The sequence below is a fragment of the Metarhizium album genome (genome assembly GCF_000804445.1).
Source record: "Metarhizium album ARSEF 1941 chromosome Unknown scaffold_2, whole genome shotgun sequence".
In the NCBI taxonomy this organism is placed as follows: Eukaryota; Fungi; Ascomycota; class Sordariomycetes; order Hypocreales; family Clavicipitaceae; genus Metarhizium; species Metarhizium album.
Genome location: NW_024467576.1, coordinates 1,609,354 through 1,623,824, shown reverse-complemented (window position 1 = coordinate 1,623,824; position 14,471 = coordinate 1,609,354). Strand labels below are relative to the sequence as shown.

The 14,471-nt window shown below is 56.8% G+C and overlaps 5 protein-coding genes across 5 annotated transcripts in view; 2 read left to right on the top strand and 3 right to left on the bottom strand.

Moving 5' to 3' along the window:
* MAM_01603 (protein phosphatase PP2A regulatory subunit A) overlaps positions 1-1,227 on the bottom strand; it is a gene marked incomplete at both ends in the record, with an annotated part of 2,680 nt that extends 1,453 nt beyond the window's left edge. The window contains 4 exons of the mRNA XM_040820402.1: positions 54-545; positions 642-793; positions 934-1,039; positions 1,162-1,227. Coding sequence (XP_040681890.1) covers positions 54-545; positions 642-793; positions 934-1,039; positions 1,162-1,227 — 816 coding nt within the window. The remainder of the gene's footprint in view (positions 1-53; positions 546-641; positions 794-933; positions 1,040-1,161) is intronic.
* Positions 1,228-2,350: 1,123 nt separating this feature from the next.
* MAM_01602 (phenylalanyl-tRNA synthetase, beta subunit) lies at positions 2,351-4,446 on the top strand (the record flags this gene model as incomplete). Its single annotated transcript, XM_040820401.1, has 3 exons — positions 2,351-2,403; positions 2,611-4,344; positions 4,401-4,446. 3 exons carry the CDS (start codon positions 2,351-2,353, stop codon positions 4,444-4,446), a joined length of 1,833 nt encoding a protein of 610 aa, XP_040681889.1.
* Positions 4,447-5,177: 731 nt separating this feature from the next.
* MAM_01601 (protein phosphatase) lies at positions 5,178-7,577 on the bottom strand (the record flags this gene model as incomplete). The annotated part of the gene is made up of 2 exons (XM_040820400.1): positions 5,178-7,472; positions 7,563-7,577. The coding sequence occupies 2 exons, from the start codon at positions 7,575-7,577 to the stop codon at positions 5,178-5,180; spliced, it is 2,310 nt and encodes a 769-aa protein (XP_040681888.1).
* A 948-nt stretch (positions 7,578-8,525) lies between these two features.
* Positions 8,526-9,543, top strand: MAM_01600 (cytoplasmic ribosomal protein subunit S3; the record flags this gene model as incomplete). The annotated part of the gene is made up of 2 exons (XM_040820399.1): positions 8,526-8,548; positions 8,793-9,543. The coding sequence occupies 2 exons, from the start codon at positions 8,526-8,528 to the stop codon at positions 9,541-9,543; spliced, it is 774 nt and encodes a 257-aa protein (XP_040681887.1).
* A 1,305-nt stretch (positions 9,544-10,848) lies between these two features.
* On the bottom strand, positions 10,849-12,357 carry MAM_01599 (DUF803 domain membrane protein; the record flags this gene model as incomplete). The annotated part of the gene is made up of 6 exons (XM_040820398.1): positions 10,849-11,335; positions 11,411-11,702; positions 11,779-12,030; positions 12,087-12,177; positions 12,253-12,278; positions 12,336-12,357. The coding sequence occupies 6 exons, from the start codon at positions 12,355-12,357 to the stop codon at positions 10,849-10,851; spliced, it is 1,170 nt and encodes a 389-aa protein (XP_040681886.1).
* Between the last annotated feature and the right edge of the window lie 2,114 nt (positions 12,358-14,471).

Here is a 14,471-nt window from a genome sequence, read left to right as displayed (position 1 = left end):
ATACACGGGGAAAGGGGGGGGGGGGCGGGGAGCCTGCTATCCACGCAAGGTACCTTTTCAAACCTGTCGGCAATCATGTATCGGACCCTCCAGCTCTTGTCTTCTATCAAGTTCCGCAGAGAGGTCAACAGCACGCCATGGCTGGCCTGTTGCTCCTTGGGGACGACCTCGGCAATGGAGATGAGAATCTCGACGGTGAGTAGGCGCACGCTGTCCTGGTCGTCTTGCACGAGATGCTGGAAGAGGGGTATCATTTCGTCGATTACAATGGACGCAGGCATCTCCTTGACGAACTTGGCCAGGTTGTTGGCAGCCTGTCGGCGGACCATGGGGGTATCATCGTGGACGAGTAGACCGAACTGCTGGCGAAGCTGTTCTTGGATGGGGGGCGAAACCTTGCGGTAAGGCGCCGTGAAGAGGCCGCAGCCAGACACCTTGGAGGTGAACCAATCCGCCTTGGAGAGCCTGATGGTGAGTGGAATGAAGTACTCCTCAACTTGTTGCGCGTCGAGGCTTTCGCAGATCTTGTTCAACGACTCGACAGCCTGGGGTAGAGCAATGGTCAGCGCGACAGGTCACGATTGGCAAGCCGAGGGCTCGATTGGGCTCCAAGGGGAGGAGGGGAGGCAGTAGATGCTCACCTTGTCCCGAACCACAGGCTCCTCGATGGCAGCCAGATTCTCCAACGGCGACAGGAGGACATGGCCGTATGAGGGGCCTCCTACGTACTCGATAAAGCTGCCCAGTTCATCGCTCAGGGCCACCAAGACTTCGTCCTCGTCCTCGACGGATTCTATGACGGTGAGAGGGGAGAAAGTTAGGGATTGGATTGCTTGGAGAGCGACGGGAAATCCGAAACCTGCGCTGGTGATGGCGAGGCGGACACCACGGCGGGCAACGAGGTGGTCACATGGGCAAGACGATGGTACTAACCGTCTAGGAAGGGGATCAGCTCGTCTCTGGTGCGCTCGGCGCCGAGAGCAAGAGCAATGGTGGAGAGACGGCGGATGGCGTTGAGGCGAAGCAGGACATCATCGTGCTAGAATACACGAGGACACGATGGTCGGGGGGAGGCGATTCGCGAGGCGAGGCGGGCATGGGAGTGGTGACTTGGGCCGGCGCTGGGGAACTGGCTGGGTTGAGCCGTCTCGAGGGGCTTACCTTTAGCTCGTCGATGAGAACTGCGATGGGATAAAGCTCGTTGTTTGCGTTGGCCGCGTCAGTCATGGCGAATGACGGAGGGTGACAGCGCGCGTGTCTGTCGGAGAAAGGGAGGGGGGAGGGGGGGAAGAGGGCGTGGTCGAGATGGAGGAAAAGCAGAATGACGAGGTGAGTGAGGGACGGTCGGGGATGAGCGAGGCGTGGTGGTTGGTGGTCGGTGGTTGGTGGTGGTGGTGTCTGGTGCGGTGCGTGCGGTGCGTGTGGTCACTGGCGGTGGTGGCGGCCAGCGCTCTTCGGGCCCTCTGGGACGCCAAAACTCGCCGCAAGCGCAGCGGCAGCAGCGCAGCTCTCGACCAGCGGCAGCGGCAGTGGCAGTGGCAGTGGCAGTGGCAGTGGGCGGGCGGCTGGCAGCTCACGGTCTCAGGTCTGCGCTGCTGCCGCTGCCCGCTGCCCGCCGCCCAGGCACTCCGTACCTTTGCCGGGGAATGAAATCCCAAGCCAAGGACGCGCAAGGCACGCGCGCGAAGCCGTGATCGGTGATGCAATCAGTGGCTCCTTTCCCAGGCCAGCAGCAAGTACCCCACGTTGGGCAACTCTGCGCCGGCGAATGGCAAACGTCGGGTATTCAACTCTCTACTCCGTACTCAGGTACTCATCTGCTTACCCAGGGACCTACCTAGGTTTAAGCAGGGAGTAGACATGCACATCCAGGCTCTCAATCGGATGTGCGGCCGGAGCCACGGCCTCGAGGACGTGAACATGACATTGCCATGCTTGACGGAGGCAGCACCTGGAGTAGGAACTTCCTCCGTCCGTTCACTCGGAATCATGCCTCAAGTACTCCGTACGGAGTGCTGGTACCGCTCAGCTCTCTCAGTAACATGCCCAGCCGGCGGCCCGCCAGGGCCTCAGAGGTCATCTGTACTTACTCCGTTCGCACTCCGTAACCAGTCCGTCAGTCCATCCGGCCCCACCCAAAAATTGTTGCGTGACTCAACCCCGAAATCTCACCCCGCCATCATGACGGACATACAAATACAAGCAAGTTGCCTACTTCTTACATGTAAGAGTCTGGCGCAATCAAACATCACCGCCTCGACCGCCACCGTCGTCCCATCTCAATCCACGCAGTCGCTTCCGTGCAGACTACTGCGACAGGAGTTCGAGGCGTTGACCCTCCAATCTCACCATGCCCACCATCTCCGTCGACAAGTACAAGCTCTTCGAGGCTCTTGGCAAGAAGTATGTCCGTTCCAACTTGCGCTTGCTTCTGCCCCTTCATCGTCGACTCTTCCTACCAATTGCTCTGGTACATGTTTTTGCGAAACCCCTCTTTCCTTGCCTCCCGCCATTTTCTCATAAACTCGTGTCGTATTGTCCAAATTCCCAACCTGTCATTCCGTCTATGCCTGCCCACGCGGACTGACCCTTTGCTTCATTCGCCAACAGCTTCACCAAGCAAGAGTTTGAAGACCTCTGCTTCGACTATGGCATCGAACTCGACGATGACACCGAGGACCAGGACCGCCCCATTGTCGACGGGAAGCAGGAACCCCCCCAGCTCAAGATCGAAATCGGGGCCAACCGCTATGATATGCTCTGTTTCGAGGGCATTGCTCTCAACCTCAACGTCTTCCTTGGTCGTACAAAGCCCCCCAACTTCCGCGTCGTCGAACCCAAAGATGCCCATGCCCAAGTCATCAAGGTCCTTCCCGACACCACACGTGTCCGCCCTTACGTCTCTGGCGCCGTCTTGCGCAACATCAAGTTCACCCCCGACCGCTACGAGTCCTTCATCGCCCTGCAGGACAAGCTGCATCAAAACTTGGCGCGGAACCGGACCTTGGTGTCCATGGGAACACACGACCTGGACACCGTCCAAGGCCCCTTCACCTATGAGGCCCTGCCTCCCGGGGATATCAAGTTCATCCCCCTGAACCAGACCAAGGAAATGAACGCCCAAGAGCTCATGACCTTCTACGAAACCGACAGGCACCTCGGCCGCTACCTGCATATTATCCGCGACGCTCCCGTGTACCCCGTCATCTACGACGCCAACCGGATTGTTTGTTCTTTGCCCCCCATCATCAACGGCGACCACTCCAAAATCACCGTCAACACCACCAACGTCTTCATCGAGATTACTGCCACCGACATGACCAAGCTGCAGATCGTGACCGACATGCTAGTGACCATGTTCTCCGGCTACGTCCAAGAGCCCTTCACCGTGGAACCCGTAAAGGTCATTTCAGAGCACAACGGCCTGACCCGTGTCACCCCGTCGCTGAAGCCCAGAGTCACCCACGTCGAGGTCGACTACCTCAACAGCTGCACGGGCCTGAGCGAGACGCCCGAGGGTCTTTGCAAGCTTCTCACCAAGATGGCCTACGACTCCAAGCCCTCAGACAAGGACCCCAACCTGCTCCAAGTCTCCATACCTCCCACGCGTGCCGATGTCCTGCATCAGTGCGATGTCATGGAGGATCTGGCCGTCTGCTATGGTTTCAACAAGCTGCCTCGCACCGCCCCGACACGAAGTGCCACCATAGGCGCTCCCCTCATGATCAACAAGCTGGCCGACATTGTCCGATTCGAAGCCGCAATGGCCGGCTGGAGCGAGGTCCTGCCCCTCATTCTCTGCAGCCACGACGAGAACTTTGCCTGGCTCAACCGCAAGGACGACGGCAGGACCGCCGTTCGTCTGGCAAACCCCAAGACTTTGGAATACCAAATCGTCCGCACCTCCCTGCTGCCCGGCCTCCTCAAGACCATCCGCGAGAACAAGGGCCACAGCGTTCCCTTCAAGATCTTCGAGGTCTCAGACGTGGCCTTCAAGGACGAATCCGTCGAGCGCAAGGCCCGCAACGAGCGCCACTTTGCCGCCGCCTGGTGCGGCAAATCGAGTGGTTTCGAAGTCGTCCACGGCCTGCTCGACCGCATCCTGTCCATGCTCCGAACCGCCTTCCTCACCCACGACGAAGGCCTCACCGCCGGCCAGAGCGTCGACTACCAGGTCAGGCAGAACCCCACCAAGGCCGACGGCTACTGGATCGAGGAGCTCAGGGAGGATACTTTCTTCCCAGGCCACGCTGCCTCGGTGCATCTTCGCCTGGGCGGCAAGGACAGACGCATTGGCGAGTTTGGCATCATTCACCCTACGGTGCTGGAGAAGTTCGACTTGAGGTGCGCTTCCCCGCTTCCTTTTCGACATATGCCCGCCTTGATTAACACTGCAATAGGTACCCCGTCAGCACGCTCGAGGTTAATCTCGAAGTCTTCTTGTAAATACGAAATTACTGGACCATGCCAGCGCCAAAGATGATAGAATAGACGAGAGATGTGGAACAAGGGAGCTCCATCTGAAGTGATGCGGCCTGGTTGGCGCACGTGTCGGCATCGAGAGACGAGATTTACGAGACGAATAGACAGCGTTGAAAGACCACAAAAGTCCCTTTTGTGCACAGCTCATGCGACTCGTCAATTCTCTGCAAGTTTGAGTGGCCCGAACAGCCCATTGTCAACCACGCTATGCTACGATTTTCGCCATCTATGGGACGTCACATGTGTGTGTATGTCTTTATGTTCCGCCGCGCCACAAAGCTCCCATGCACTACGCCCCCGGTGACTCCCCTCGAGGCCGCCTCGAGGTTCGACCATGACGGCATCACCTGTCCGGAGGGGGAGCTCGTTCCCGGCCCTTCTTCTGTTGTGAGTGATGATTTTGCCATTTCCATTCTCGTGTGAGCAGTGTAGCCGGGCGACCCAGTAGGTGGTTGGGAGTCCAGGCTGTACAAAGGGCTCTCGGCACCGTCCGCGTCTGTCTCCAAGGGCTCAACGATTGCCCACCCGCGGCTAATGTCATCGTCTGGCGTGCAACATCCAGGGGACTTGCTGTTAACCTTTAATGTATGGGCGAATGGGCGAGGCGGCGGGCATTCACGAATTACCGTATTCGACGTCTCAACGACTTGCCAGGGCCTCTGCGCACCCTCGTCCTCGTCAGGAAACATGACTCTCTATGTCATCTCGCTCATCTCTTGCTCCGTGCGTGGAGCTGTGACTGATCCGGAAGCCTCGCCCCGACCGAGATTGCTCAGTATGCCTCTGCCAATGTTCAGCCCTGACAAACCATCCCGGACGGCTGCAAAGGCGTTTGGACCCTCGGCAGACGCGCTACGGCGCAACGTAGACTGCCTGTTATCCGAGGTGATTGTCTCGTGCGCGGTTTCCACTGCTTCCAGTACGGACTGGGTGTCGCTGAGGCCCGGAGGTCTCGGTGATCCCGAGGCTGATCGGGACATATGATCCGGACGCGAGGGGCCGTGTAAGCTCGACACGGCCGCGAGGCGCTCATTCTCGGCAACAGCAGCAGCGTTCAAAGCCCCATTCATTTCGTCGTCCGTGCGACCAAAGACTTGATACCACCACCTGACTTCTTTTAGATTCGGCAGAATAATTCTCTCTTTGCCTCTGACGCGATCATCGACGGTGGGATCGTAGTCGGGGTTTGTAAATTCTTGCTTTCGACAGAGAAAGTAGTCCCAGACCGACGACGTCCTCTCACTGACTCTGGCATCTTTGCGTTGTTTCTCCGAGTTGTACAAGAAGGTCCCATACTGACAGGAGTAGAGGTGGTAGAGAAGACGGCGCAGAAAGCGCTCATTGTACTCAAAACGGGTAGGGTGCTGCTTGGTCAGCTGATAGGTACAGTCGAGGAACTGGTGGAAAACAGGGCTCATCATTTTGGGGGTGGTGGCCTCTTCGTCCACCACTTTCCCCGACGTGATCTCGCTTGCTCCTTCCAACTCGGACTCTTCCTTGCTCGAGTTGAAGAAGCGCCTAGCGCTGGTGAGAACTTGCTGAATCGCATCGCCGCGACCGTCACTATCTCCGGGCTGGACTTTTGACCCAGCCAAGGCGTCCCTCTGGACAACGAACCAGTCCTCGTGGTTCAAATGTCCAGACCGCAGCCTAAACATATGACCAAACGAGAGCCAGTCCTTTTCCACTAGAACAATGAAGCCATCTATCGTTCTGAAGTAGGGGTCTAGCATAATTTGTGCCAAAGCGCTCAGTTGACTCGTGCGATCCCATCCGTCCGAGCAGTGGATAAGGACATTGGAATGGCTGATTCCGATTCTGCGGGTAATGATGGCCGACCCGCTGAGAATTTCCTCAATGTGTCGCAACCAGTTGCTTTGATGCAAGAGGTCTCGACTGGGGGGGAGGGGAGATATGTCAGTGTCCTTGAGGGCGTCCACGACCCTCTCGAGCGAGGATCGCATGACGTGAATATTCCCAATACTGAGGTACGTCTTCGTGGCAAACTTGTACTTGACCATATTCTCCGATCCCATGCCCTGGACTTGATTGGCAATGGCGTTGATCGAGGGGCGAGCGTCGACAATCATGTTGGCCTGCTGTCGGCCGTATATCCTTGTTTCGCCCGTCTTCTCGTCGTAGATGGCGGCTGACCGCGAGATCAATTCGTCTTCGTAGCGCTCCATATCCGATAGGGATGATGCCAGCACGCTACTGTCCGCCGGTTCCTGCTGGCTCGCAGGTGGTGTAGTTTCCTCCGATCCACCGGGCATCCAGGCGGAGAAGGATGCCGCAACAAGCCTCTCGTCCTGTACGTTTGTTCTCCTGGTGAGGCCCGCCAACGGTTGGGAGCTCCTTGTGATTGTGCAGTTGTTGACGGGATGGATGTAGGACAGGACGGGAATTCGATTCCGAGAACGAAAGTCTCTGGCGTATTTGAGGACGTTGTCCGAGATCTTGGAAGGCACAACCAAAAAGGCCGGGTATGTGTCGCAAAACGTATAGTCCTTATTGATGGTGGTGACTCTCCAGCCCTTGTCAGGCAGCTTCGCGCTGATACCCTGCCTCCGGAACTCGGCCTTGGGGTCGTAGAAGTCCCAGCCATTCATTTCTCGTTCATTCTTGAGGGGTCTGTGGCTGAAGGCGTAGAGTCTTTCCACCGTGCCGAGCTTGCAGGTCCTCGACTTGATAAAGTCAAATGCCTCACGGGCGACATCGTTGTCGACAAAGGTGAAGGTGACAAAGGAAAAGTCGCGGCACCGAATACGTATGGACGGAGACTGCCTGGATGTAGGAGGCGTCGGGCGAAGAGCACAGTAGGAGAGGATCGGGAACGTGAGCCATCGCTCTCTCATCCTTGCCGGCGCCGCAGGGTCCGCGCGCCCTTTGTGCTGGTCTATCGGAGCGCAAAACACCATGTGATAGTCTGTGAGTCGCAGGATGCCAGTGGTGGTCTGGCCACCGTATATTCCTCTGACATTGTGGATAACCTAGAACGTAGACGAACAATGTTAGGCTTCTTGCGGTGGTGAAGGGCTGCGCGGAGTGGTATGAACCGTTCCATCCAGTCCTCATCATACCTTCTTGGCCTCCATGTTCCTCCTCCCCGGCAGTTGTTGTACTTGAGCGGTCGCCAAAGTGATGCTTCGGTGCTATACTCCAGAACAGAAACAAGACAGAGCACAGGAATGCGAAAACCATAGACGGCGGCTGCTCGCCCGGCCGTTGCACCCGCGATTCGCTGGTTGGATCTGTCGTCAGCGCCAGAATCGATGGCAGGAGCCCAGAGATTGACGGCCCTTCACTTGACTCTGCGGGAGGCGGCTGAAGGACGAGACAATAGACTCAAAACATTATACAAAGAAGCTGGAAACCCAGGGATAGCTGAAGCGATTTGTTGAAAATCTCGTAGGGAGTACGGGACTGGAATGAACAAGGCCCAGTGCAGTATTGAGGATCAGAGAGCAGAGCACTGTCGAGTGAGTACTTACTTAGGTTACGTTTGTACAAGCCGAGCTCTGGAGTACGAGGTGGGGCGGGGGTGGCTTGTACGTATGCTAGACTCTGGTGAGCAACGACGACGTCAGGCGCTCCTGCCCTGCCGCCCACTGATCACTGACGGGCAAGCTCACCAGGCAGGCAACGCACGAGCCAGCCGCACCCGAAGCAGTCTAGCGTCAGAGTCCCGGGAAGAAGCTGCGACCTGCCCCGGCGGACGGCGAAGCAGAACCTCCGAGCGGGCCAGGAGCCCGGCCCCAGCTTCAGGCTGGATCTACTGGTGGGTGGCAGCCCCACAGCCCACTTTCCAAGAAAAAAAAAAAAAAAAAAAGAGAAATGCACGCGCGTGCAGTGCAGGCTTAGGGCTCAACCCACAAGCCGAGAATTCAGGGCCGCCAATCCGCCGCAGCCAGTCAGTCCATCGCGAAACCCTCTCGACCTCAGCCCGCCGAGTACCCCCTTCATCCCGCCCGTCCGTCGACCGCCGTCACTTTGTCCGTACGAAAATCGATCCGACTCGACTCTGTTATTTTTTCTCCGTCAACATGGCTCACCCCGGTGCTCAGATGTGAGTTTCTTTTTTCCTTGTAGCCCCGCCGCTGTTTCGTGGCCTCGAGGGTTCTCGGGCAGATGGTGTGCCGGTGACGGCGACGGAACCGTCCGACCAAGGTGCTGCTGCAAGGAGCTGTCGGCCACGTCGGGACGAATTGGTGGCCGGGGCCCAGCCAAGATGGAGTGACGGTCAACGACGCCGCAGGAACAGGAACGAGAACAAGAACAAGGCGGTCTTGCTAACAAAACGTACCGTGCAGCTCCAAGCGGAGAAAGTTCGTCGCCGACGGCGTCTTCTACGCCGAGCTCAACGAGTTCTTCCAGCGCGAGCTCGCCGAGGAGGGCTACTCGGGCGTCGAGGTCCGCGTGACGCCGACCGTGACCGACATCATCATCCGCGCGACCCAGACGCAGGAGGTGCTGGGCGAGCAGGGCCGCCGCATCCGCGAGCTCACGTCGCTGATCCAGAAGCGCTTCAAGTTCCCCGAGAACTCGGTGTCGCTGTACGCGGCCAAGGTGCAGAACCGCGGCCTCTCGGCCGTCGCGCAGTGCGAGTCCCTCCGGTACAAGCTGCTCAACGGGCTGGCCGTCCGCCGCGCCTGCTACGGCGTGCTCCGCTTCATCATGGAGTCGGGCGCCAAGGGCTGCGAGGTCGTCGTCTCGGGCAAGCTGCGCGCCGCCCGCGCCAAGTCCATGAAGTTCACCGACGGCTTCATGATCCACTCGGGCCAGCCCGCCAAGGAGTTCATCGACACCGCCACCCGCCACGTCCTGCTCCGCCAGGGCGTCCTGGGCATCAAGGTCAAGATCATGCGCGGCTCCGACCCCGACGGCAAGGCCGGGCCCTCCAAGTCCCTCCCCGACGCCGTCACCATCTTCGAGCCCAAGGAGGAGCAGCCCGTTCTCCAGCCCGTCAGCCAGGACTACGGTGCCAAGGCCGCCGCCGCCCAGGCCAGCCAGGACGCCCGTGTTGCCGAGCAGGAGGGCGAGGCCGAGCCCGCCCAGCAGTAAAACCGCAAAACCGAGGGTCCGACCTGTCGCTGTGAAACAACGGAAGGAGAGAGAAAACCCCTGGGTCTGGGAAGGCACGCGGCGGTGGAAAAAAAAAGAAGCTGTCAACTGAGCGCAAAGGTCTCCTACACAATATGCCGATGATTATCCACAAGACCCGACTGGGGCGTCGGGAAGACGACTGACTGGCAAGGCGCGAGGCGGTTGGGGGGGGAAAGCCAAAGGGATATGGCGGTCTACTCCCAAGGCGTCAATTGATCTTATTTGCATCCGCTCAGGCATCGGACGGTTTCATCTCGTTTTTGATTTTTTTCTCTTTTGTAATGGTAGACCAAGCCATGAAAACGAATTGAGACCTGAGAATCTGATGAACGTGAGCTGCCGCAAGGAAGGCATTTGGAAATATCTGCACCGTGTGATGATGCCGTCTCCGCATATACGTGTATATATATGTATATATACGTGCGCGCGCGCGTGTGTGTGGACAGACACATGTCAACAAGTGGTTTGATATTCTTCTAAATCTACAAACCAGTCCCAGAGCCTGAACCGGCCTGGACACAACTCGCCGACATTGGACTCTGCCAGCGTCCCCAGACGTGTCCCCGGCTGCTCTGCGCATCAAAACATCGCTGCCATGAAACCGATTAACATCTCCTTGCCTTCATGTAAATGCATTCCGTGCTAGTCGTACAGGAGAGGGCTGTCGCATCCGCAACACTCGGAGTCGCTCTCCTTCCCATTTTCAGTGATCCAGACAAGTCCGCCGCCGCCGTCCTCCCGTAGGAAAAGGAGCTTGACCAAGAGCAAACAAGATGATGAGCAGTCCGCAAAAGCGGGACAAAAAGAATTTGTTCATAAAAGACGCAAGCGACACGTAACGCCGGGGTAAAAACCAAAGCAAAATGAAAATGAAAAACTCATTCGTCCCTGCTCCCGCACCCCCCAGATTTTTAAACAGCACAAAAAATTGCCTGTAGATTTGTCACTGCCCCCCGCCCAAACGAATTGCTTGCGTCACATGAAAAAAAAAAGGCAAAACAAAACGACAGGAATTCGAATCGTGTATGCATGACGATGTTGTCGACCGGCGAAAATCTTTAGTCCAAATGGTTGGGATGGTTGGGAATGTACAACGGCGATGTGTGTGTCCAGGGATAACATGCAAACGGGCAGCAAAAAGAAAAAGGCCACGAGGATGCAAAATCACTTGCCCCCACCCCCAATCTGTGAGATGAAAATCATCCCTGGTATGATATATGCCGCTCTTTGTTCTTTTTTTCTTTTTTTTCTTTTCCTTTTCCTTCATCTCTCAGTTGACTTCTGATTTTGTAATTCGATACCGTTTTCGAACGGTTGCTTCTTGCCATTGGCTTTGCCATTTGAGCGCCCGCCTTCGACTTCACTCTCTTCCGCAAGGTCAGTAAGTCCAAATCCTGCGGCTTCCTCTTCGTCGTAAGCCCGGATCAGTCCTTCTCTGTCGCCGTGATGGCTTCCGATGCTATGCCGTGACGGGTCTCCGCTCCGCCGGGATTGCATGCTGCGACGTGTTTGGAATCCAGATACCATGTCGGTGGGTGTTGCATCATATCCGCCTCGGCCGGCAATGAGCTTTTGACCGTTGGGATCCCCGCGTGAAAGGTTCAGCAGGTACACTCCAGTAAAGGTGACGAGGAAGCCGCAAAGCAGCGAAAGCGTGTTGACCGGATCGGTTGTGTTGAAGCCGCTAAACAAGATGAATGAGGCACAGAGGGTAGCTGTGGTAAATGTCACGTAGTAGAGAGGATTGACGCTGTGAATTACTCCATTAGCTTTCACCGACCAAGTGAAACGCCCGCGCAGCCAGTGACTGTTTGCCCCGACTTACATATTCGTGGGGAAGGAGGCCAATGCCTTGTTGAAATAGTTCATTTGCGTCAAGATACAGACGGCAGTCAGGATCAGGAACACATAGGTTGACGGATGACTAAACTGATTGTTGCCCGCAAAAGTAAGTTTTAGAGCGATGCCAAAGGCTTTGACAGACATGACGGAGATGGAGCCGACGGTTGAGCAGATGGACAGGTAAATGAGGGCATTCTTCTTGCCGTACTGGGGCGCGATCCTGTAGATCATGAAGACTGCAAATGCGACAACGGAAGTGGCATACAAGAGGAAACCTGCATCAGACGACGTGTCAAATGTCATGGGCGTGACGGACGCGTGCGGCGGCATTGTAGACAGAGGAGCACCTACCAGGTCGAAGTGCATAGTCCAGAATCTGGTCAATGGTCTCGATTTCCTCGTCAGGAGGAGCATGGAGGACAATGACTACAGCGCCTATGAGGCAGATGGCACTACCCAGCTTGCCCAAGGTCCCCAGCTCCTCTTTCAAGAAATATGATCCCAGAACGGCGCCGATGAGGACACTGAGAGCGCCAAGAGGTGTGACGAGAATCGCGGGGGCAAAGGCATAAGCTGCAAAATTGCAAACTTCTCCGATACCAACTGCGCCAGCAAAGATGAGCGAAAGATATGTTGAAGCAGTGACGGGGGAGACGTACGAGTCGCAATGCCCGCCCACCAGAGGGGACTTTTCAGGTAGACAAATCCATCGCCTTCAAAGCCGTGTCTTTGTTCGGCGTGAATCAAACCCTGTTGTGGCGCGTGTTAGATGTGGAACAGACCATTGTCATGGTCAAGGGCCCATCTGGAAGCACCAAGACAAACCTTTTTTGTAATGACGAAACTTGTACCTGGAAATGAATGGTGAGCGAACGGATTGCGCGCGCCCAGATGGTGCGAGAACATACCAATAGCTAATGCTGATGACATGGCAAGCGCCAAGCCGACATATCTACATCAGCTCGGTCAGTAAAGAAAACCGGCCAAAGTTGGGAGAAGATTCGCCAATTGCAGCACACGGGCAGGTAATCCCAGGCTACACCATCTCCAGGACGTACTTGTCTTCAAGCATAATGGTAGTGTCGAGCGCAAAAGGCGTCTCGGGATCTGAAAGGAATGCTCGGGGTGAGGCCGAGCAACAACGAAAGGAGAAAGAGAGGAAGCGGGAAAGGCAGAGGGAGTCGTAACGCGATGAAAGAACGAAGCAGCAAAAATGCGTCGCCGACAGCCTTCACCGGACTGAGTGTCTCGACGCGGGCGGAAGGGTGGCAGCCCAGGGCAACGGATAGACGGAATCGCAAATGGGAACCTGGCGCCGGCCCATGAAGAAAATATCGTAGGTATTCGCAGCACACGGCGGCGGTGCAAGCCGATCCAGCGGACGGGGCAGGACGACACAGAGGGAGAGGGAGAGAGAGAGAAGACGGGAGATGGGCGACGGGCGACGGGCGACGGGCGACGGGCGATGGCAGAGTAGACGACGGACAATGTGAGGGCGTCGTACGCAGCGGTGGCTGGTGGTTGGTTGGAGGGACTTGTGGTTCTCGCCGCTGTCGGCGGTCGGCTCCGTGTCGGGCGTCGCAGAATTCGCGTGGATGGAGAAGAAGAGGACGTCTAGTGTCTATCGGGGAGGGGGGCGTGAGGAGGGCGAATCAAAATCGGTGCGCGTAGGGAGGAGGAGGAGGAGGAGGAGGAGGAGGAGGAGGAGAACAAGAACAAGTCGAGGTTGAGATTGAGGGTGGTGGTGACGGGACGGAAGGTCGTCGTGGCGTGGCGGCAAGACGGTGGTGGGTTGAGACTTGAGGCTTGCGGGTCGCAAGCGCAGAGTTCCAGGCGACGGATGGGCTTGAGCACTGGCGCGTGGTGGAGGTCTCTCTTTTCTCCAGTCTCCTCTGTTTTGGCACATGTGGCGTCTGCTCAGGTCGGCTCAGGGACGTGTGGGGGGCGAAGTCGGCACTGGGGAAGCAGGAAGCAGCAGAGCCAGCGCAGCACGGCCAGGAACGGCGCTCGTCCGGCCCCACACCGTCCCAGCCCGCCCAGGGCACTGCGGTGCGGTGGAGAAGCGCTGCTGCAGGGACCACCATCACTTCTAAAGTTGTGGGAAGTAGGCAAAGTACTTGGAGGTAGGTACTTACGAGGCAGAAAATCAAGGACAAAGTCATTGCCGTTTTCCGAGCACGAATCAATTCAATATTCTGGCAGGCCAGGGGCGGTTCAGCGCCACCAAACCATCAGGTGCCACCCACGACCCACGTATACCTGCCTAGCACCTAAGTAGGTACCTACTTCTTAGTAAGCTACTCAAGTGCCTAGGTTAGGTACCTAGGTAGGTACCTAAGGTAGGTACTCGAGCAGGTACTTGGGTACGCAAGTGCCCGCCTATCAAGTCCGTTCTTTCTTCACTCTTCCACATTTCCATGTAGGGTCCACACCCTTCTTCACCCTTGAGTTTGCCGAACACGAGTCACTCGCTCACGCTTTTAGGCCCCGCGGGAACCTCCTCCCTTCCAGCACCACCACCGGCGCCGACCAGCACCACCGCTAATGAATATAGTGTACAGTGTACATGTACATCTTTTTTAACAATCCTCGCTTGTGTCCGTCTATCGGGTCTCGGTCGCCCTTTTCAACATGCAAGTTGTTACACTGTTGCACACTATTCTCTTCTCTTCTCTCCTCTTCTCTCCCTTTCTTTTCCTCTTTTTCGAAGAGAATAAAAACAACAACAAAAAACAAACAAAGAGCCACCCAGATGGACCTAGCGTGCCCTGTAGTTCTTCACCCCGCCACGTTTCACAACAGGACAAACACAATTCAGCACTGTTCTTTAGATTCTTTAGTCCTCCGGCGGGCCCTTGATCTTCATCGGTCGTCCCAAAACCAGCCAGGCCAGCTGCCGTCCAGAATCTGCCTCCTCGTCCAGCTCCAATAAACACTTGCTCATTGCTCGCCCTGCCACTGTCAAGTGCAAATCCAGGTGCGGACCGAGTTCGACGCCACCCATCTCCCGCAGGACGCGGCTACGAGCCGAGGCTCTTCTTTTC